Source organism: Podarcis filfolensis, assembly GCF_964270895.1.
Source record: "Podarcis filfolensis genome assembly, chromosome: 7".
Lineage (NCBI taxonomy): Eukaryota > Metazoa > Chordata > Lepidosauria > Squamata > Lacertidae > Podarcis > Podarcis filfolensis.
The window spans coordinates 418717-441509 of NC_139603.1; the positions used below are offsets into that span (position 1 = coordinate 418717).

At 47.8% G+C, this 22793-nt stretch overlaps 2 protein-coding genes across 2 annotated transcripts in view; one reads left to right on the forward strand and one right to left on the reverse strand.

Moving 5' to 3' along the window:
* LOC310767424 (uncharacterized protein) overlaps window positions 1-17773 on the reverse strand; it is a 270699-nt gene extending 252926 nt beyond the window's left edge. Inside the window, exon 1 of the mRNA XM_083624346.1 lies at window positions 17357-17773. The gene's annotated coding sequence lies outside the window, so the exon portion shown is untranslated. The remainder of the gene's footprint in view (window positions 1-17356) is intronic.
* On the forward strand, window positions 5807-12369 carry PCDH8 (protocadherin 8). Its single transcript, XM_083624302.1, has 3 exons — window positions 5807-9259; window positions 10084-10291; window positions 11017-12369. The coding sequence occupies exons 1-3, from the start codon at window positions 6641-6643 to the stop codon at window positions 11388-11390; spliced, it is 3201 nt and encodes a 1066-aa protein (XP_083480428.1). The 5' UTR covers window positions 5807-6640; the 3' UTR covers window positions 11391-12369.
* Window positions 17774-22793: the final 5020 nt, after the last annotated feature.

The following is a 22793-nucleotide window of genomic DNA, read 5'->3' on the forward strand; positions in this document are numbered from 1 at the left end:
CTACATTGGAGAAAATTTAAATGGTGACTTCCTGGCACCAGCACAGAGCTGTATGGGACAATGTAAAGGGTGGGGGGTCTGATAAATGTTTGGTGTGGACCTGTCCGGACTCTGGGGCCTGCTTGAAGATGCCATGTGGTGACGTCATGCCTGACACATAGTAAGAGGTGGAAATCTAGAATGACTCAACTGGTCCGCAAAACTGTAGAAGCAAGAGCTTCACAATAACGTCAACTTTGCATATTGGGGGACTAATATCAATGAAACATTCCTCAATGCTTTTAAGCATTTGTGGGCAGAAGCGAAAATGTTCACTGTGAAATATGTGGGATGAGCCATTACATATACTGTATCTGGTTTCAAACACCTCATATACCAAACTATACCTTTTGCAATTAACTCTTGCTTAATTTACCAAAAGAAGGAGTTAACTGTCCAATTAAAAAGCTAAAGAGTGATAGAGCACATAAACCTTTAGCTGAGGTGATGGAGAGCTGTAGAAATGTGGTATAATAGTGGAGCATTGCAACTAAGAAAGATCCCTGCAGTACCCACAGATGGGCTGGAAGGAGACAGGATAGTATGGGCCAAGCAGTGGCAACAGTCCTAAGAACACAAAAAGAGTTTTGTGAAATTTGAGCACCTTATTTCCAACAGTGGCCAGAGATGCCTCTGAAGCCCACAAGTGTCATGAGCCAGGAGTCGGCTTCACCTGTTGAACAGCAGCCTGAAGGGGGAGAAGGCAGAGTAGCTCCACGTGCAGCCTTCAAAGACATGGAGGAGTTGGCGCTGATGAAAACCAGCTGGCTTTAGTTGCCTTAAGCTGGGCTTCCAGCAGCAGCCAGATGCTTGTAACAACACTTGTAGTTCCTGGCCCTACGTTGCTGCTTCCTGCTTGTCTTGATCCTTGACCCCATGCATGGCAACCCGATCCTATGGATCTCACTTTGGATGATGACTCTGCCTCTAGGCAAGTACACCTCCAAAGACTCTTCTGGTTGGCTGGCCTCCCACGCCACTGAGCTCTGCACGTTGTTGCTCAGCAACAAAACTATGCCAGTAAGCAACCGTCCCCTGTTGTTTCTCACCTGGCAGCTGGTGTCCAGAAGTACACTGCCTCTGAGGACGGATGTCCCATTTGTCTATCACATCATGGCAATTGACATTGACAGACCTATCCAACTACTTCATCTAAGTCAGTGATCATTGCTACGTTATGTGCCGGGACATTCCATTCAGGCATTGCTTGAATAAGGATTTTCTTTTCTGTGTCCTACAGCTACTGCCAATCAGTTTCATTGGGCATTATGAGGGAAAGAAACATTTTTCCTTTTCCACTTTCTCCATACTATTCAGAGTATTATATAAAGAGGTGACTTTCCCACTTAGTCATTTTTCTTTTAAATTAGGTATAGGGAACCTGTGGTATTGTTGAAATTAGAGCCAGCCAGCATGGCCAATGGTGAGGGATGCTCGGAGTCAGTGCTTTTTTTCTTAAAAAATGTTTAGGGGTACTCTCATTTTGACTCAAGAAAATCACCATTTTATAGTTTAAATCGGGGAAAATAAAGGCAGTCAATGGACAAAAGTACAAAGATTCACAAAATGTTTAAGGGTATGTGTACCCCTGCATCCCCCCAGAAAAAAGCATTGGTCAGAGTCATAGCCCAGCAACATCTGGAGGAGCACAAGTTCCCACCCCTGTTCTAAATTAAAACGAGTCAAACAGTTTTGCTTGGTAATGGACCACCCCATCATACCCTGGGGCAATGGTGGTGCTGCAATCCAGTATGTGAGAGACTGAGCAGTCACATACAACAAGGCACATTTTTGCTAGTTTAGGGATTAACAACCACAGAGTTGTATTGCTACCATAAAAATGTAATTGGTAGAGAGGACACTGTGTGATGTCATTTCCCATCTTCTCCTCTCCCTCTTTCTCTTCCTTCAACCAGTGATGGGGCAGACATGCATTTTGCCTACTCCAGCTCAGGCATCTGCCTGAGACTGTTCATACCAGGGACTGGCAAGGTTTACCTCGCCTGGGCCAGTTCACTCCAGCGGAGACCCCTCCATGGCCTGGATTGCATGCATGTGTGAGCACATGGGCCTGCAATTTCCAGCATCTGCACAGATGTGATTTCCAGCGCCATGGAAGTGAGTCCCCACGTCGCACCAGTTTAGCGCAGCATGCGGGGACTCGCCGAGCGGGCGGCTCAGTTTGGGGGTGGCTCGTGAGCTAGTTAAATGACCCCTGTGGGCCGCTTGTGGCCCATGGGCCTTAGGTTGCCGACCCCTGATTTATATAAGTATATAAGCATTCACCTGCAAAGTTCTTTACTGCTGCTGTAGCTGAGAACCAATGCAAGACTAGGAGTAAGTAAATTACATTTTTTAATTTACTTCCCAGTCTTTCTTAAGCTGAGTAAGAAAAGAAGGAGCCAGCTTGCTTTGCAATTGGACTTGTTCAAAAGAAGACTTTACAGCCTAATTCCTACGCTTCAATTTGCTGCTAAGGATGGGACTTGAAACTATGTTTAAGAGATAGATGCCTGGAGATATAAATTGCAATTAATATATCCTCTCCTACCTATTAAAACTCATTTCGCAGAGCAGATAGTGTAGTCCCATCATGTCTTCACCCATAAGGAAAGAAACCAACCTGGTGATGTAATGAGGGAGCTGCAGCCCAAGAAAGGTAAGGAGGTGGTAAGGGAACACCGAGCTACTTTATTATTTTTATTTTTATTATTAATTTATTTATTTATTATTAATTTAAAATACAAACATATGCAAAAATACACAAAATCATTGCAACAAAAGTGAAGGAGAGTAAAGAAAGAAGAAATCAAAAAGGCAGAAAAAGAACAAACTAAGATAAAGAAAAAGAAAAAGAAAAAGCTATGTACAAAAAAGAACAATAGCTGCAGCCCAAGAAAGGAAAGTAGGTGGTGGTAAGGGAACACCGAGCTACTTTAAATGAATTCAGATCTCCAGAGCCTGATGAGCTGCAGCCAAGGGAGCTTGTGGATGTAATCTCAGAGCCTCAGTCTATAATATTTGAGAATTCTTGGAGAACAGGTGAAGTTCCTGCAGACAGAGATGGGCAGATTTTGTCCCCATCTTCAAAGGGGGGCGGGGCGGCAAGCATGGGTTTCTCAAAAACAAGTATTGACAGATGAATCTCCTTTCTATTTTTGATTGAGTTACAAATTTGGTGGATCAGGAGAATGCTGTGAACATGGTGTATCTTGATTTCAGGAGGGCTTTTGGCAAAGTTCCCGATGATACTTTTGCAGACAAACTGGTTAAATGTGGGCTGGACAATGTAACTGTAAGGTAGATTTGCAGCTGGTTGACTGACCAAACCCAGAGAGTACACATTAATGGTTCCTCGTCATCCTGGAGAAAAGAGACAAGTGGGGTGCTGCAGGGTTCTGTCTTGGGCCCATTGTTGTTAATGTCTTTATAAACAACTTGGACAAAGGGACTGAGGGGTTGCTCATCAACTTTGCAGATGACACCAAATTGGGAGGGGTAGCTAATGCCACAGAAGACAGAACTAGGATTCAAAATGACATAAACAGACTGGAGAACAGAATGAAATTCAAGAGGGAGAAATGTAAAGTTCTGCACCTAGGCAGGAAGAACCAGCTGCACAAATATAAGATGGGGAATATCTGGCTTACCAGTAGTACATGTGAAAAGGATCTAGGGGTCTTAGTAGACCACCTGCTTAACATGAGTCAACAGTGTGATGCAGCAGCAAAAAAGAGCTAATGCTATTCTAGGCTGCATCAACAGAAGTATAGTGTCAAGGGAAGTAATAGTATCACTCTATTCTGCCCTAGTCAGACCACACTTGGAATACTGTGTCCAATTCCGGGCACCGCAGTTAAGAAGGTTATTAACAAGCTGGAACAGGTGCAGAGGAGGATGACCAAGATGATCAAGCATCTGGAAACCAAGCCTTATGAGGAATGGTTGAAGAAGCTGGGTATGTTTCACCTGGAAAAGAGAATCCCAAGAGGAGATATTTTAGCCATCTTCCAACATTTCAAGGGCTGTAATATGGAAGAGGGAGCAAGTTTGTTTTCTCCTGCTCCAGAGGGTAGGAACCAAACTAATGGATTCAAGTTTCAAAAGGGAGATTGCGACTAAACATCAGGAAGAACTTTCTGGCAGTAAGAGCTGTTTGACAGTGGAACAGTCTCCCTCAGGAGGTGGTGGACTCTCCTTCTTTGGAGATTTTTAAGTAGAAGTTGGATAGCCATCTGTCATGGATGCTTTACTAAGATTCCTACTAAGATTCATAGATTTTATGATTCTATGAATACTTAGGGTGAAATGAATTGAAGTTTTGCCTTCGAACCCTCCTCAATCTATTTAAGCCAGCTTCTGCGTGCTCAAACTCATTTAACCAGCGGAACCTCGAGGAATCCAAATGGCTGAGTGGGACACGCACGCACAAGGTTTTCCCTTGAGGTGTGCGCAGGATTGCCTCGCCGCTTTTCTTTCCTTGCCAACCCACCAGCCCCGCCTACATCAAAGAACACGGTAGTGCCCTCTTCCCCCCCCTACTCTTTGGCAGCAAACGTGACTCGCCAGAGGAATGGGCTACTTTTCTCATCGGGCATGTTTACTCGGAAGAAAGTCCCACTGGAGAAGTGAGAGCAGGGCGCAGACTTTTGGGGGTTTCTTCCGTGTAAAAGTAATAGGGTTGGGTTAAAGATGCATTCTCTGCAGGTCCCCGACAGGCTGGTCTCGTTAACCGAGTCACAGGCTCCTAGAATGGTAGAGTTCGAAGGGATCCCGAGGGTCATGCAGTCCAACCCCCTGAAATGCAGGAATCTCAAGGATGGCAGCCATAACAGGTGGCCATCTGGCCTCTGCCGTTCCGCTGCCTTTCCGATCGACCCACAAACGTGACCAGAACAAGTGCGATTCAGAGGAGAGAAAGAGAGAATCCCTGGACCGTTTTCTACGCGGATCCGTTGCGGCGGGGTTTGTGGCTCTCGCGAATCGAGTGCATCGGTGAGATCGTGGAGCTGGCGGTGGCTGGCTTCTCCAGAGCAGATGGCTTAGCCCTCCACCCCCACCCGCATGCCTCTCTCTCACTCACACTGGCCGGCCTCGTCCCTCCATCCCAGTTCCCTTCAGGTTCGTTCCAGGTTTCAGCTTCATGCTGTTATTTTGTTCTCCTGGAACGAGACTAGTTTGGCTTCCCAGAGAGAGGACAAAAAGCAAATCCCTTCAACAGGCAAAGCAGAGCACCAGGGGGGCCGATTGCAGAGGGAGAGAGGAAGGGAGGGACGGGGGTGTCAAAAGTATACCCCCCCCCCGATTCGAGCCGGCCATTGTGTTGCCTTCAGCGCCCACCCTCGCCCCGGTCAAAGAGCTATGGCAGTGATGGGCGATGAATGGAGCCGGACAAGAACGGCTCCGTGTGGCGCCCCGCTCATTATATTCAATTTAGCCGACACTCCAGGCGGGGCTGGGGGGGGTTCAATCTCCCTCTCCCGCCCTCTCTTCTTTTGCCCTTTTCGCTTGTCATTGGGAAGTAATACAGACATTGGTGGCTCCGACGCGCAGGACCGCCAAGCTATTCTCTGGCGAACCGCTAACGAGGGCTTCACGAGACATTTATACAGTGTCATCTTGGAAACCTTTCGAAAGCTCCCCCTGTTTAGTCGAAATCCGATTTTGAGCTCAGCCCCAGTTCCCCTGCCCCTAGTTTCGCAGCCCTACTGGCCAAAAGCTTAAGATTTGGATCACTCTCTCTGCTGTCCCCGCGCCCCCCACCCCGCCGTCTGCTTACTGCACAAAAACGCCATCCTAGGGCGAGCTCGTGGGAAGGGCAACGCAGGTTTCTCTCTTACAAGAGGCTTATTTCTCCTGTTTTGTTCTGGGGGTTTCTGCGTGGGAAGGAGAATGGGGCGCAAAGGGGAGCTCCTTGGCCATAGAGGCAGTCCTGTCCCCGCAAAGATCATCCTGGGCTGAAAGCCCAGCCCTGCCGGGCTTCAAACGGGGGCGAGACTTCTTCGCCTGTGCGCGGCGGCCGAAGGGATACGCATTTGGAATGGACTGGATCGGACTTGTCTTAAGACACCAGTTTCTGCCCCGCCTTAGGCGGAGACGCTGGGAGCCCTTCAGTTCGGCTCTAGCCCAAAGCCATGATCCCGCTCACTGCCCCCCAGGGAAGAAAAATACGCCCTAGAGCCGAAGGACACAAGGTCAAAGCTCCCTCGAGCGCCTTTTTTCTCCTGCGTCTCCCCAGTCCCGGCACATATAATATATGTGCATGTTGCGATGTGCGATGGTCGGGGAGGTGTCTGGGGAGGTAAGGGAGCCCACCATTGGCTGATCCGCTACGCAAATTTGCATACCCGCGTCTATTAAAGACCCTTCGGAGGGGCCGCGGCGGCTTAGAAGCGGGATAGAGCGAGGCAGCTGCAGCGCGGAGCCCAGCGAGCAGGTAGCCGAGCAGCGGCCGCGCATGGAGCCAGTCTAGAGAGCACCCACGCCGAGCTAGGGAAGAACTCGCGAGTAGCCGCTGGCCTGTTGGCCCCTCGTTCTCGCCCCCTCGCACCCAGTGGCCCCTTCCTTCTCTCTGATCGGCGCGCAAGGCAGTGCCAGAGCCATGAATGTGCGCAAGAACGGGCGCTGCCCCGGCAACCTTTGCCACCCTGGGGGGCTGCTTTGCCTAGGCTGGCTGCTTTCCTCTGCCCTCGGCAAGACAATGCGATACCACACCTATGAGGAAGACCCTCCCGGCACAGTGATCGGCACTTTGGCCGACGAGCTGCCCCTGAAGGGCCCGGGAGGAGGCGGCGGAGAGCGCAGTTTCCGCCTGGTGAAGGCGCCGGGCAACAGCTCGCTGGTGCAGGTTCGCGAGCGGGACGGGCAGCTGAGCCTGGGCACAGAGCGGCTGGATCGCGAGGCGCTGTGCGGGCAGTCGGAGGAGCCGTGCGTGCTGGCCTTCGACGTGGTGAGTCTGGGCTGGCCGCGCAGCGGCAGCGGCGGGGGCTCGCCTCCTTCGCCTTACCGCCTGGTGCACGTGGAGCTGGAGGTGCGGGACATCAACGACCACGCGCCCCGCTTCCCGCAGCCGCTCATCGCCCTGGAGGTGTCGGAGAGCGCCGCGCCGGGCACCCGCCTGCCGCTTGACCTGGCGCACGACTTGGATGTGGGCTCCAACGGCATCCAGAGCTTCGCCGTCTCGCCCAACAGCCACTTTGGCCTGGAGGCACAGAGCCGCGCAGATGGGCTCAAGTGCGCCGAGCTGGTGCTGCTGACCGAGCTGGACCGCGAGGCGCAGGCCGCCTACCGCCTGGAGCTAGTGGCCAAGGACGGCGGCAGCCCGGCGCGCTCGGGCACGGCCACGGTCAGCGTGCGGGTGCTGGACGCCAATGACAACGCACCCGCCTTCCCACATGGCGCCCTGCTGACCGTCGAGCTGCCCGAGGACGCGCCATCCGGAGCGCTGCTCCTCGACCTGGACGCCTCGGACCCGGACGAGGGCGCCAACGGGCAGCTGCTCTACGCTTGGGGCAGCCAGGTGCCCGCCGAGGCGCGGAACCTCTTTGCTCTCGACCCGCTCTCGGGGCGCCTCAGCCTTCGCGCTGCCGTCGACTATGAGCTCCAGCGCGCCTACGAGCTGGACGTGCAGGCCAGCGACCGCGGCGCCAGCCCGCTGGCGGCCAGCTGCAAGGTGGTGGTGCGCCTCCTTGACGTCAACGACAACGCGCCCGCCGTGGCCATCAGCGCCCTCAGCGCCGGCAGTGGCGGGGCGGGCGCGGGGTCCGAGCCGGGACCGCTCGTCAAGGGGGGCGCGTCCCCCGAGGGCGCCGCTGCCGCCTGGACGGTGGCCTACGTGAGCGAGGCGGCGCCGGCCGAGAGCCTGGTGGCGCTCGTCAGCACCTCGGACAGCGACGCGGGAGCCAATGGCCAGGTGCGCTGCGCCCTGCTGGCCGCGCCGCACGAGCCCTTCGCCCTGCAGCGCGCCTACGACGCCAGCTACGTGGTGCTCACCACGGGCGCCCTGGACCGTGAGCGCGTGCCCGAGTACAACCTCACGGTTGTGGCCGAGGACCTGGGCTCGCCGCCGGCCAAGACCGTGCACCGTCTCACCGTGCGCTTGGCCGACGAGAACGACAACGCGCCTCGCTTCGCCAAGGCGCGCTACGAGGTGGCGGTGCTGGAGAACAACCCGCCTGGCGCCTACCTCGCCGCCGTCCTCGCCGCCGACCCGGACCAAGGAGCCAACGGCAAGGTCACCTATCGCCTGATGGACAGCCAAGTAATGGGCGCCTCCATTTCCACCTATGTTTCGGTGGATCCGGCGACGGGGGCCATCTACGCATTGCGCACTTTCAACTACGAAATCCTCAAGCAGCTGGAGCTGACCGTCCAAGCCACGGATGGCGGCTCCCCTCAGCTCTCCAGCGCAGCCTTGGTGAAGGTGCGGGTAGTAGACCAGAACGACAATGCGCCTATCATTACTCACCCAGCACTCATCAACGGCTCCCTTGAGATCGGGGTGTCCAGAAAAGCTGCCCACGACTCGGTGGTGGCACACATCAAAGCGAGAGATGCTGATGAGGGAGTCAACGCTGAGCTGAGCTTTTCCTTCCTAGAAGATTCGCAGCAACAGCAGCCACCAGCCCTGGACCTCTTTGCCATCAACAAGAAAACAGGAGAAGTTGTGCTCACCGGGAGCTTCTCAGAAGAACAGCTGGGCCAAGTCTACCAGCTGCTCCTCACCGTGGCCGACAATGGACAGCCTCCCCTCTCCACTACCGTCCCTATCAGTTTCCAGGTGACTGCTGCGTTGCTCCCCGCAAGCAGCCAGGATTCCAAGGCCAAGCCCAACACTGGGGAAGGGAAAGCTGTGCAGTGGGACATCCCCTTGATTGTCATCATCGTCCTTGCTGGGAGCTGCACTTTGCTGCTGGTGGCCATCATCACTATCGCCACCACTTGCAACAGGCGCAAGAAGGAGAAGAAGGGAGTCCTGGAGGAGCCGCTGGACAGCTCTCACCTGGAGAAGGGGCAGCAGGAAGGCAAGGGCGGTGGCCTGATCTCCTCCAGCCCTGGCACCCGAGGCAATGGCTTCGAAGTTCATTCCTTCCCCAGCAAATCTTCCTTTGCTAGCCCGGAGCCCTCCCCAGCCAGCGAAGACATCCCGGCTTTAGAAAACATCAGAGAGACCGCCAGTCTCTATGACAGCCAGAGCAGACTCCGGGGGACGAATGCAGAGGTAGCATTTCCCATGATCTTGATTCCCTTTCCCCCCTGGGAGAGGCACCTTGCTTCTTGCACCTTAGCTTATTATTACCCCCCCCCCCCCTTTAGCTTATTCTTGAATGTTTTGGGATTTTTACATCCAGTTCCCAAAGTAATTTTTAAAAAAAATATTTTATTAGTTGAATATAAGAACAACATATAATCAGATACAAGCAATCAAATAAAGTTTTCCCCTAACCCCCCCCAAAAAAACAGCCCCAACTACGTCCAGATAATTACATTAGTAATATAGTCTAATAAAAAATTATTTCTACAGTTGCTGGTTTAAAAAATATCATTCCACATGCTCCCATGTGTCTTAGGTGGTTTAAATGCATGTTCTTTCTTTGATGCATATGTAATAAAGGAGGGCCACATTATGTAAAAGTTATGTAGTGTCTCACATTGTTAAAGTAATTAAGCAGGGATATTTGCATTTAAAGTTATTTACAGCCAGTCTACACATCAGTTAAACCAGGCATCCCCAACCTTCGGCCCTCCAGATGTTTTGGACTATAATTCCCATCATTCCTGACCACTGGTCCTGTTAGCGAGGGATCATGGGAGTTGTGGGCCAAAACAACTGGAGGGCCACAGGTTGGGGGTGCCTGAGTTAAACAAAAGTTCTTGATTTGTAGCCTAGCTTGAGTCTAGGTGATTCCAATTCACAGGGATGTGGTCCAAGTTGCTAGTTAGACTCCTTTTATTAACACTGCTGTTCCTTATAACATTTTTCTCCTTTTCTTCCCCTCGCCCCCCCCCCCAATCCTTCACATGTGCCCTTCCACCTTCTTCCAGTCTTATGCCTCTACCCCTAGTTACAGCAAAGAGCCAGTCCCACCTGTGGCCATCTGGAAGGGTCATTCTTTCAACACCATATCAGGCAGAGAAGCAGAGAAGTTCAGCGGCAAAGACAGTGGTAAAGGCGATAGTGATTTCAATGACAGTGATTCTGACATCAGTGGGGACGCTCTTAAAAAGGACCTCATCACGCACATGCAGAATGGTAAGGATGCCTTAAACTTTGGCACTTTCCCCTCAGAATGCCACAGAACTTGGAAACCTGTTGCCCGAGAAACATTGAAAGAAACCCAGCACCAAAAGACCTGGTCACCATTCTACTGTTTTTGGAAACCCTCCTCAATTTTAATGAGTCTGGGAATAGGCTGTTAATTACAGCAAGAGCTATAGATTTCAATCAATCTCACAACTAGGGAAAATATAGCAGCCAGGGTGGCTGACAGTTTGGGGCGCATCCACATCACCCGAAGCCAAAGGACCAGGTTCTGTCTGGCTATTTCTTATCCTGCCATTTCTCCAAGCAGCTCAGAATGCTTATCCTTTGGATCCTTCTTGGCACAACGTTCTGAGTTGTGCTGGCTTGTATTGTGGCTTGTCATTTTAAGGGGAGGGTGCATGCAGGTCCCACCCCCCAGCATCTCCAGCTAGGGCTGGGAAGGAGCCCTGTTTGAAACTTCCACAGGCTGCTTAGCTAGGTGAAACAAAGATCTGACTTGGTGTATGGCAGCTTCCTATGATGCAATTTTGATGGTAGCTGTATGAGGATCTTTTTGTCCTTCATGTTAGTTTCATGAAATGATTCTTCCCCTTTCCATCTTTCCTCTCACTGAGAATGGCACTGATACAATGGTCTCCTAGGTGCTGCCCTAACAGTGCTCTGCTTGCTACGTGTCCATGTTCTCAAGTTTGTTTTTCCCCTTGCATTTCTAGGGTTGTGGGCTTGTACTGCTGAATGCAAGATCCTGGGCCACTCAGATCGATGTTGGAGCCCTTCCTGTGGCCAAGCCAATCCTCACTCATCCCCCCACCCAAAGACCCAGCTGTCCACCTTCTGCAAAAGCACCTCACTGCCCAGGGATTCCCTTCGCCGAGATAACTATTATCAGGCACAACTGCCCAAGACAGTGGGGCTGCAGAGTGTCTATGAGAAAGTCTTGCATAGGGATTATGACAGAGCTATTACATTGCTGTCGCCTCCTCATCAGGGGAGGCTGCCAGACCTCCAAGAGATCTCAGTACCCTTATACCAAGCACCCTCCACTCGATATTTAGGCCCTCCACCTGAGACCAGTCAGAAGGTTTAACTACTAATGAGTACTTAACTTTAGCTGAGGTTCATATGTGTCAGGCCACAGGAGCCGTGTAAGAAGCTGGTGTCAGGCCACAGAACTTGAATTTCCAGAACCACGCATTTGATGGAGATGTTTATCTCTCTGTGTTATCTGCAGGCTGGCTGAAGAGGACAATGACTCCGAGCATGTGCAAAGTCTCTTTCTCACTGCTTTGTGATCACAGCCAGCCCCGACAAGCTTCCAAGTTTATACAAGAAGTCTTTGTATTTTAGCACCTCTTTAAACACACACACACACACACACACACACACAAAACCACACCCCTCTACCTGTGCCCTCCCTTGCATCTTATCCCCAAAGCATGTACCTACATAAATACACACTGTTTGATTTCCCCCAAGAGTTCTTAAATTATTGACTCGGTTCAGTGAAGTATGTAGGAATAAGCAAAATGTGCCTTAAACACTAAGATATATGTTATAAATGAAGTTGTTGGGAAAGATTTCCAATTACATTGGTACTGTTTGATATTTGCAAACAAAAAACTCTTTGTGGTTAATGTAATTTTTATGAAATGTGCAGTATTTAATTTTATTTATCCTATATTGACCTTTTGTTTCACCCATGGCCTGCCTTTTCATAGTGGTTTTTTAAAAACCTGTATATGATGTAATGTAATGTTTGTACATAAGGAAATTTCACTCTATTTTTATATAATAAAACCTTGGGGAAGGAGAATCTGAATTTCTTGCCAAAGGAACTGTCTGAAAGACATGTGCAGAAGAAAAAAAAACCTGAATTATTTAGGAGTCACATAAAGGAACTGTCACAGTTTAATGCTAAGTTAGTTAAGCAACTACTTGTATTGGAAAGACTGCCTTGCAAAGTATGAATTGTGTTTCTGGAGTCCATGGTCAGTTTCAAACTAAATGTGGTTTAATTATTCTGTGTCACTTATATAAACACCAATAAAGACTTGTTATGAGTTTCAGGGGCTCAGATGCTGCATTTGATTATCACAGTTACAAATTTACAGGCCTTTCCAAGTCAGGTAATAGACAATTTTTGCATAAGAACAGAGAGTCATAGAACTATCTTAAAATAGCTAGCATCCAAATTTACTCCCATACCACCTAATTTCAGATTTTTCTGAGGGCTGCTTCATCTAAGAACCTTAGAAGAGCTCGTGGATCCAGCCCCTGGTGTATCTGGGCCACCTTATGTTCTCACAGTGGCCAGCCAAATGCCTGTGGGAAACCCAGGCCAGAGCCCTTTTCCCTCCTGTGTTTTCCAGCAACTGATATTCAGAAACGTTTGCTGCCTCCAGCTGTGGAGGCAGAGCAAAGGCATCATGACCAGCAGCCCATGAGAGTCCTTGCCTTCATTAATGTCTCTAATTCTCTTTGAAAGCCATCTAGCTTGGTGGCCTGGCAAACGTGGCACTTCACTACTCACTGCTAGCTCTGCATTGCTTATGAGCAACTTACAAAGCACAGATCCTTGGGGGACTCCATTTTCTACACCTCTCTCTTTGGAGAAACTTGTCAGTTAATTCCTACTGCTTGCTTCCTGCAACTTAACCAATTCCTGATCCACAGCATCTAGCCTCCCTTTCCAATTACTCACCTCCCATGATTACCCAGCATCCTTCTACCACTGTCACCATTCCCACATTCTGTCCTGACCTCACCTGAAGACTCCTCACATCACCCTGTTATTTCTCTATCTCCTGCTTCTACCTTCACAGCCCTTCTACAACTCTTAGAATCATAGAATCCTAGAGTTGGAAGAGACCACAAGGGCCATCGAGTCCAACCCCCTGCCAAGCAGGAAACACCATCAGAGTACTCCTGACATATGGTTGTCAAGCCTCTGCTTAAAGACCTCCAAAGAAGGAGACTCCACCACACTCCTTGGCAGCAAATTCCACTGTCAAACAGCTCTTACTGTCAGGAAGTTCTTCCTAATGTTTAGGTGGAATCTTCTTTCTGGTAGTTTGGATCCATTGCTCCGTGTCCGCTTCTCTGGAGCAGCAGAAAACAACCTTTCTCCCTCCTCTATGTGACATCCTTTTATATATTTGAACATGGCTATCATATCACCCCTTAACCTCCTCTTCTCCAGGCTAAACATGCCCAGCTCCCTTAGCCGTTCCTCATAAGGCATCATTTCCAGGCCTTTGACCATTTTGGTTGCCCTCCTCTGGACACGTTCCAGTTTGTCAGTGTCCTTCTTGAACTGTGGTGCCCAGAACTGGACACAGTACTCCAGGTGAGGTCTGACCAGAGCAGAATACAGTGGCACTATTACTTCCCTTGATCTAGATGCTATACTCCTATTGATGCAGCCCAGAATTGCATTGGCTTTTTTAGCTGCCGCGTCACACTGTTGGCTCATGTCAAGTTTGTGGTCAACCAAGACTCCTAGATCCTTTTCACATGTAGTGCTCTCAATCCAGGTGTCACCCATCTTGTATTTGTGCCTCTCATTTTTTTTGCCCAAGTGCAATACTTTACATTTCTCCCTGTTAAAATTCATCTTGTTTGTTTTGGCCCAGTTCTCTAATCTGTCAAGGTCGTTTTGAAGTGTGATCCTGTCCTCTGGGGTGTTAGCCACCCCTCCCAGTTTGGTGTCATCTGCAAATTTGATCAGGATGCCCTTGAGTCCATCATCCAAGTCGTTGATAAAGATGTTGAATAAGACCGGGCCCAAGACAGAACCCTGTGGCACCCCACTAGTCACTCTTCTCCAGGATGAAGAGGAACCATTGATGAGCACCCTTTGGGTTCGGTCAGTCAGCCAGTTACAAATCCACTGAGTGGTAGCATAGTCAAGACCGCATTTTACCAGCTTCTTTACAAGAATATCATGGGGCACCTTGTCAAATGCCTTGCTGAAATCAAGGTAGGCTACACCCACTGCGTTCCCTTCATCTACCAGGCTTGTAATTCTGTCAAAAAACGAGATCAGGTTAGTCTGACATGACTTATTTTTCAGAAATCCATGCTGACTATTGGTGATCACAGCATTCCTTTCTAGGTGCTCACAGACTGTTTGCTTAATGATCTGCTCCAGAATCTTCCCTGGTATTGATGTCAGACTGACTGGGCGGTAATTATTTGGGTCCTCTCTTTTCCCCTTTTTGAAAATAGGGACAACATTTGCCCTCCTCCAGTCTGCCGGGACTTCGCCTGTTCTCCAGGAATTCTCAAAGATGACTGCCAGTGGTTCTGAAATCACATCTGCCAGTTCTTTTAATACTCTTGGATGCAGTTCATCTGGCCCTGGAGACTTGAATACATCTAGACTAGCCAAGTATTCTTGTACTATCTCCTTAGTTATTCTGGGCTGTGTTTCCTCTGCTGAATCATTTGCTCCAAATTCTTCAGGTCGGACATTGTTTTCTTTATCAGAGAAGACTGAGGCAAAGAAGGCATTGAGGAGTTCAGCCCTTTCTGTGTCCCCTGTTTGCATTTCACCATCTTCTCCTCTGAGTGACCCCACTGTTTCTTTGTTCTTCCTTTTGCTACGAACATACCCATAAAAGCCTTTTTTGTTGCTTTTAACCTCTCTAGCAAGCCTGAGTTCATTCTGTGCTTTAGCTTTTCTGACTTTGTGTCTACACGTGCTGGCTATTTGTTTGAATTCCTCTTTGGTGGTTTCCCCCCTTTTCCATTTTTTGTACACATCCTTTTTTAATCTTAACTCAGTTAAAAGTTCTTTAGATAGCCACCCTGGCTTCTTTAGGCACCTTCCATGTTTCCGTCTCATTGGTATTGCCTGAAGTTGTGCTTTTACTATCTCTCTCTTAACAAACTCCCAGCCATCATGAACTCCCTTTCCTTTTAGTATTACTGTCCATGGGATCTCACCCAGCACTTCCCTAAGTTTTATGAAGTCGGCTTTCTTAAAGTCAAGAAATTGAGTCCGAGTATGCTTGGCTGCTCCTTTCCGCTGTATAGTAAACTTCAGAAGAGCATGATCACTCGCGCCTAATGATCCTTCCACTTCTACCCCACTAACCAGGTCATCAACATTGGTTAGGACCAGATCTAAAATGGCTGTTCCTCTTGTTGCTTCTCCCACTTTCTGGACAATGAAGTTGTCTGCTAGGCCAGTGAGGAATCTGTTTGACCTTATGCTCTTGGCTGATTTTGACATCCAACAAATATCCGGGTAATTGAAGTCCCCCATTACTACTATCTCCCTTCCTTTTGCATGCTTGGCCATCTGTTCCAGGAAGGCATCATCTATGTCCTCCGTTTGGCTTGGGGATCTATAGTAAACTCCCACAATGAGGTCACTGTTATTCTTCTCTCCCTTAATTTTGACCCAAATGCTCTCACTTTGGCTTTGAGGTTCTAAATCTTGGATCTCTTCACAGGTATACACATCCCTGACATATAACGCCACTCCTCCTCCTTTCTTGTCTGGTCTGTTTCTCTGAAATAGATTGTATCCCTCCATTATTACATTCCAATCGTGGGACTTATCCCACCAGGTTTCAGTGATGCCTATTATGTCATATTTAGTTTGCTGTACCAAGAGCTCAAGCTCATCTTGTTTATTTCCCATGCTTTGCGCATTAGTGTACAGACATTGAAGTCCATTAATCATTCCCCCGTGTCTCTTATTTAAGGATTTTTTCCTCCCACCACTAGGTCTGCGTGCTGTTTGCTCCATTCGGTCTATGACATTTGGATGATCATCTTCATCAATTGATAGACTCCTACCTTCAGGAGCACTGTCTCCCTCCCCCACATTAGTCAGTTTAAAGCCCTCCTGATGAGGTTTCTGAGATTTTTGGCAAAAACATTCCTCCCAACCGTTGTGAGGTGCAGCCCATCGCTTGCCAGAAGTCCATCTTCAAGAAACTGCAGTCCGTGATCTAAGAATCCAAACCGTTCCTGTTTACACCATTTGCGAAGCCAGTTGTTCACTTCCACTATTTTTCCCTCTCTCCCTGGGCCACGTCGTTCAACTGGGAGGACAGATGAGATGACAATTTGTGCATTTAATTGCTTCAATTTCCTGCCCAGAGCCTCGTAATCTCTTTTGATCTTCTGGAGGCTATTGCTTGCAGTGTCATTGGTTCCCACATGAACCAAGAGGAAGGGGTATTTGTCAGTGGGTTTTATGATTCCTTGCAGTCGTTAAGTTACATCTTGGATCTTAGCCCCAGGGAGACAGCACACTTCCCGAGACATCTTGTCAGGCCCACAGATCACTGCTTCTGTTCCCCTCAGTAGGGAATCCCCTATCACCACTACACGCCTCCTCTTAGGTCTGGTCGGGGTTCTTCCGTAAGTTGTCCGTTCCAAGGTCGCCTGCACATTCCCTGAGGACTCCCTTTGCTGCTCGTCTTCATATACCTGATCGACTGTAATGAGGGAGAGATCCTCAAATGGAGTCTGCTCTTTGTCTTCTATGCTAGGGGAAAGGACCTCAAAGCGATTGTGTATTTCTAAACAATCAGAGCGAACCCTGGGCCTCCTACTTCTTTGAGTCACGTTTCTCCATATATCTGGCTCCTGTGTTGGTGAACTAGCCTCCTTCTCAGGGGAGTCCCCTGTCTCCTCCTTGGTGGAGACGGTGTGCGCTGTTGCTTCCAAGAAGAGCTCCAGCTCTCTAATTCTTTGGAGCGTAGCTACACGTTCCTCCAGTTGCTGGACTTTGTCTTTTAAGAGGGCAATCAACATGCAATTGCTGCAGCTAAAGCTGCCTGCAACCTTTGGCAAGATGGCAAACATTGCGCAGGAACCACAGGCGACTGCAGCTGTTCCCTCACCCTCCATCTTGAGAACGTGTCGTTGGGGGTGACTACAGCGGTCCTCCATCATAAAAAGCGTGAAGACAGGACAAATAAATCACCCCAAAAAAAACCTAGGTCTCCCCCAACAAACGTTTGAGACTAGCTCCCCTAAATCGAAAAGATAGATCAAACTGAGCGCGCCGCTAGGTGCGCGCCGCTGCCCTACAAGCTCTGATAAGCTCCTCCCACAGCTAATCACCTACCTCAACAGAAGCCCTGCCCCCTCTGACCTTTGCACAGAGAGAGCAGCTAATCAGCCACAAGAAACTCACATAAGAAAACCCTTTTTGTTCCTTCTTCAGCTGCTGCCCTACAAGCTCTGATAAGCTCCTCCCACAGCTAATCACCTACCTCAACAGAAGCCCTGCCCCCTCTGACCTTTGTACAGGGAGAGCAGCTAATCAGCCACAAGAAACTCACGCAAGAAAACCCTTTTTGTTCCTTCTTCAGCTGCTGCCCTACAAGCTCTGATAAGCTCCTCCCACAGCTAATCACCTACCTCAACAGAAGCCCTGCCCCCTCTGACCTTTGCACAGAGAGAGCAGCTAATCAGCCACAAGAAACTCACACAAGAAAACCCTTTTTTTTCTTGTTTGCCCTCCTTTCTACATTCTGCTCCATTCACGCCACATTGTTTTTGTGAGATAACCAGGCTCATATAACCAAAATGCTTAACTCTAATTAATGCATGAAGGGGTTAATGTCATAGAGTAGGCTGTCCTGCCAGGCTTAGCTAGGTCACTTCCCCTCACCTTGGGAGGAATTTTCACTTCTTTGGAACTAAACTAAATTTTATTGCCTGTGCAACCTTTCTGGCTGATGTGTGGAAAAGCACATGAACCTGACCATTGGAGAGTTTGTAAGAAAACCCTTTTTTACTTACCAAATGTGTGTTTTTTTCCTTTGTTGGGGGAAGAAGGGACTATTTTGGAACTCACCACATTCATGCCTCCTCCTCTCTCCTCTCTTGCTACACTTTCCTTTTACACAAAGCACCCCTATGGTGACATCCTGTATCCTCCTCCCACACATTGCAGCTACTAAGCATCCTTTCCATCTTCTGCCCGGCTAGAACACCACCATTCACTCCTATTATTCTGCCCCTTTCATCTTCAACCCCCGTTTCCCTGCCTCCTATTTTGCAACTGCCTTTGCACCCCATTAGGTGCATTGGATGGGGTGGGGGGACTTCACTGCACTCTCAGGTGGTAGAGTGAACACATCCTAAGTAACCTATTTGATGCTTGCACCTGCCACATGGGTTACAACCTAGGCATATCTAGCTGAAGCTCATCTGTCAGCTACAGCTGAGCTAGGAACTTTATTTTTTGCTTTGTCTATCTACTGCTATTGGGGTGATTTAAATTTTGCTAGGGAGCAAGTTTCCTAGGCCAGATTTCTCTGGTTACATTTCTTGGGGACTAGATAATCTCTGAGCATCCAGCATCATTTACAGCCTTTGAGTAACGGGAAGGATAATGGGAGGGTATTCAAATAAGTTCCGCCACCTTCAAATATTCACCACAGCTTCAGTTTTGCTCTGAGTAGAAATGCTGTTTGAGACAATCAGAGTAGAAGAGTAAGAAGTGGCTCAGAAGGAGGAGCCGCTCTTGTACTCTGACCAAGAATCTGTATGGTAACAGCTGGAGAGGACTAGGCAAAATCAGGCCACACGGCTAGTCTCTGGTGGAGATTATGCCCTAAGAAACAGTTAAATAGCACAGTTTCTACAGCAAAGTCTGAAACCTTTTCCTGCCATAAGGAAAATGAAACAGTGGCTTTAACCATCAGGAAAAAGAAGAAATATGTGCTAGGGGGACTTATTGCCCTGGGAGCTGAACTGGAAATGGAGCAGATGGCCACAGACGTAACACAAGAGGGCAAGGACCGACTTTGGCCATAGGAAACCTGAATTAGCAAGTCTTGGTGCAAGAAGCAATTCATTCTAGGCTCTCATTTGGACACTTGGCCCATGACACCAGCAGAGAAGGCCACTTCATTTATTCAATACTTACAGGGCAAACACCACAGTCAAGTCCAATATCACAGGAGCAGTCAAATGTCCCAAATAAACAAGCACAGGGAACATGACATCAGTGCCCATGATTACAATAGCGAGGATTTCATTGGCTTTTACACTTGGCTGATGATATTGAATAACACTGAATAAAAAATTCCTTTTAAAAGCAAATTGTTATTTGTTTTTCTTTTAACATTTCATTTCTAACCCACCCTTTATCTCACAAGTGATTGTACTGTCCCAAAGCTTTGCCAAACCACTGTCACCCTTTCACAAACCATTCTTAAACACTGACCACAGGGCATAATGCTTGGCCTTCTATAAAGGACCTTGCCATAAAAATAGGTTACAAGGAGCAATAAAACCAAGTTTTAAACCATCTCCACACAACAGCCAAGGAATCACATAGCCCAGGAAGATGGATGTTTGGATTGAGATTTGGATCTTGATTGCTTCAGTTATTGCTGTTCTATTTTTCTCAGGAATTCTCTTCAAAATGTACAACAAATCTCCTTTACTTTCACATCTTCTCGAGCAATCGTTGCCATTCCATTTGTTTGTACCTATCTTAAAATTGCATGATATCAAGCAAAAACTCGTTCTCTTATCTAGCTTCACGGCCTTGATGGCAGCCACAACTAGCTTCTGGAATCTGTGACGGTCATGGAACCAGGGGGACATTAAAAGAACATCAACCCATATTTAGTACCTAAAGATAGAAGTCAATAACAGGTAAGCAGGCAACACATGTTTTACTTGATCCCCATTGACATCTCTGGCTCTCACAAGCTCAAGGTCTTTCTGATTCCCAGAGAATACCAGTGAAGGGAGGGATTGCTGCCATCCCTTGGGGCAGTTGCTTGTGGTGTCAGATCCAGTTCCTTCTCTGTGACCTCTCTCTCATGCTCCACTGGGTTGGATGCTCCTGCTGTTACAGAAGGGTCATTCCATAAGAAGAGATCCAACTTTTTTACCTCATGTGATCCAATTTTATTAATAATGATCAAAGCTAAGTTTAAATCTAAAATTTTATTTTTTTATCTCATCCCGTTTGTGAGTTATGAGGGTTTGACATTTCAAAAAATTGATAATTTTGGCCTTGCCAGACTACACAAAAATCTTAAAAGCCCAGCCCAGAATTGAGACACATTAAAACTAAAAACGCCTGAATTCAGGACTGTGCCTATGGGATAAATTATTTCAGTGAATGCATAGTCTGAGAGTTGGGAGCCCTTGTGTTCCACAATGCTGACCATCCTCAAACTAACACACACTGAGACTCCTTTGAAGACATGAATTTGCCTTATATTGTACCAGAGTAGCCCAATATTCCCTACTCTGGCTAGCAACTCCTCTCCAAGACTGCCTCACACAGGCTTGTTTCTGAGCTCTACAACACAGCCCTTAACTGGGATTGAACCATGAAACATCAACATGCAAATCAGATGCTGTAGTTCTCAGCTACAAGTGCTTCCTGGTCAGTTTCTGCATGGCTTCCATTCTCTATGGTCTGAAGGTTTAGGAGCATAGGGCAATCTCCAGTGTTAGTCATACTCAGTTTAGACACATTCCTCTCAGTGGATCTACTCTGAGTATGACTAATGCTGGAGATTGTCCTTAGGAAGCTGCCTTATTACTAGGTCAGACTATTGGTCTATCATCTGATGAGCAGTGACTCTCCAAGGTGATCTTCTTGCCCATCACTTGCTTCCTGATCCTTTACAGTGGAAATGCCCTCTGTGCTGGCACTATGAGGTCCTTCTCTATGCAAGGGAAAAAAGGAAGCGATCAAAAGGAAGAGACTTTCCTTGGGCCATTGTAGGCTGCAAGGTGCTCCTTCTCACAACAGCTGGAATAGCTTGAATTCTAAAGATTTCTTCTGTTCCTTTGTGCTCATCTCTTCCTCCCCCTCCACACCATTCTCCACTTTGACCATCCTTTCTCCTTAAGCCTTTGCCTACATTTAATCACCTCCATGTGACCCTTTCTTATTGCAGGCTAGTTCTTTTTAAGTTATTTACTTAGCTGTGAAACTGATTATCCGTGTAACGACTTTAATCAATTATTTGTAGCGAAGAACTTCTCTGCAATTTAATTAGCTAAAGTTCTTTCCTGACCTAGGAATATCTCAGCTGCATCATATGAGGGCTTCAACTTTGAAATGGCAACACTGTTCATTAAAAATAACTAATAGCTGCAGGGTTTCGATATGTAAATGTTCGTTTTCATAATGAGAAAAAAGGGGCAGGGAGATTCTACCTGTCTGTATTCATTATAGTGTGTCCATTCAGGATAACTCACATTTGCTAAACCCAAGTTTAATTAACATGCTTATTTTTCAATGATATTTCCCTGTTATAATAAATTGAGTGTTTAAACAGCTAGTGCAAACATTTTTGATCCAAGACAAAAATGCTTACACAGTGCTGGTTTAAGCATTTAATTTATTATAATCCTTTCCATAATAAATGCCTTAGATGTTTGGGGGTGTACTGCAAAAGACTATTAGCAGCATTTCCTCTGGTAATGTTTAATCCAAGACAATCAAAAATGTGAGGCGTGAATGAAATTGGGCCAGAAGCAATTATGATAAATGGGAGCGTCAAGGAGCCTCTACTCCCTCCCCCGGCTGAGAGCCCCTGCAGCAGGTGCTTGTTCTGTGGTGAAGCAAAACCCTGCCAGGCTGTGCTGTCATTAAAAGATCACATGGAAATTAATCAAATGATGAAGGCAGGGCAAGGCACGTATGAATCCTATGATCTCCTCACCCCTCTGCCCCACTTTGGCTTCCCCCTTGGGTCAATAGCTGATAGAGTTCTCACAAATTAAGTTTGCCTGCTTTCCAGACCCAGAACAACCATCAAAACAAGCTGATTTAGAAGCAACTTAATAAAAGCAATTTCAAACCAGGCAAGAATCACAAAAGAACAACAGCCCCATTGAAGTGGAACTGGAGACAGCAAGCAATTAATGAAGGCCTTGTGGGAAGTAGAAGCATCTCAGAAGATGAAACTGCCTTTGGAAAGCCAAGAGCCCAATAGGTGGCGGTGCAGGACCTGCCATTTTTTACCTGGATGACATCGCTCAGAGGTCTTCAAAGACGCAGGAAGCAAGTATTGCTCACTCTGTGCATGAGAATAAACACACACAAGCACATGCAGCACTTTAAAGGCAATATAGAAACATTACAGTACTTCTGGAACATCTCCTCCAAAGCAAGATTGTAATTTATATCCAAAGAAAAGGAAAAATATGGTGATACTTTTAAAATGGACATTTATGTTAATTTTACAAGCTACTTTTTAAAAAGTCAATGTATTAGGGCTGTAGCTCTGAACTGATTAGCTACTATTGTTTTCTGCCCAAGAATAAGAACTGTAGCCTTTTGTTGTTGTTGTTGTTGTTGTTAGGACGCTCAAGGCCCAAGATTTTTCAGCTGGGACAAAGATCTCCTGGTCCTTTAACATCCAGACCAACTCTATGTTACAAAGATGTCTGCAAATGTGACATGGAGGCTGGCAACATTCCTGCCCTGTGGGAATCCCTGGAGACAGGCAGTCAAGTCATGTATCCATTGCAATGA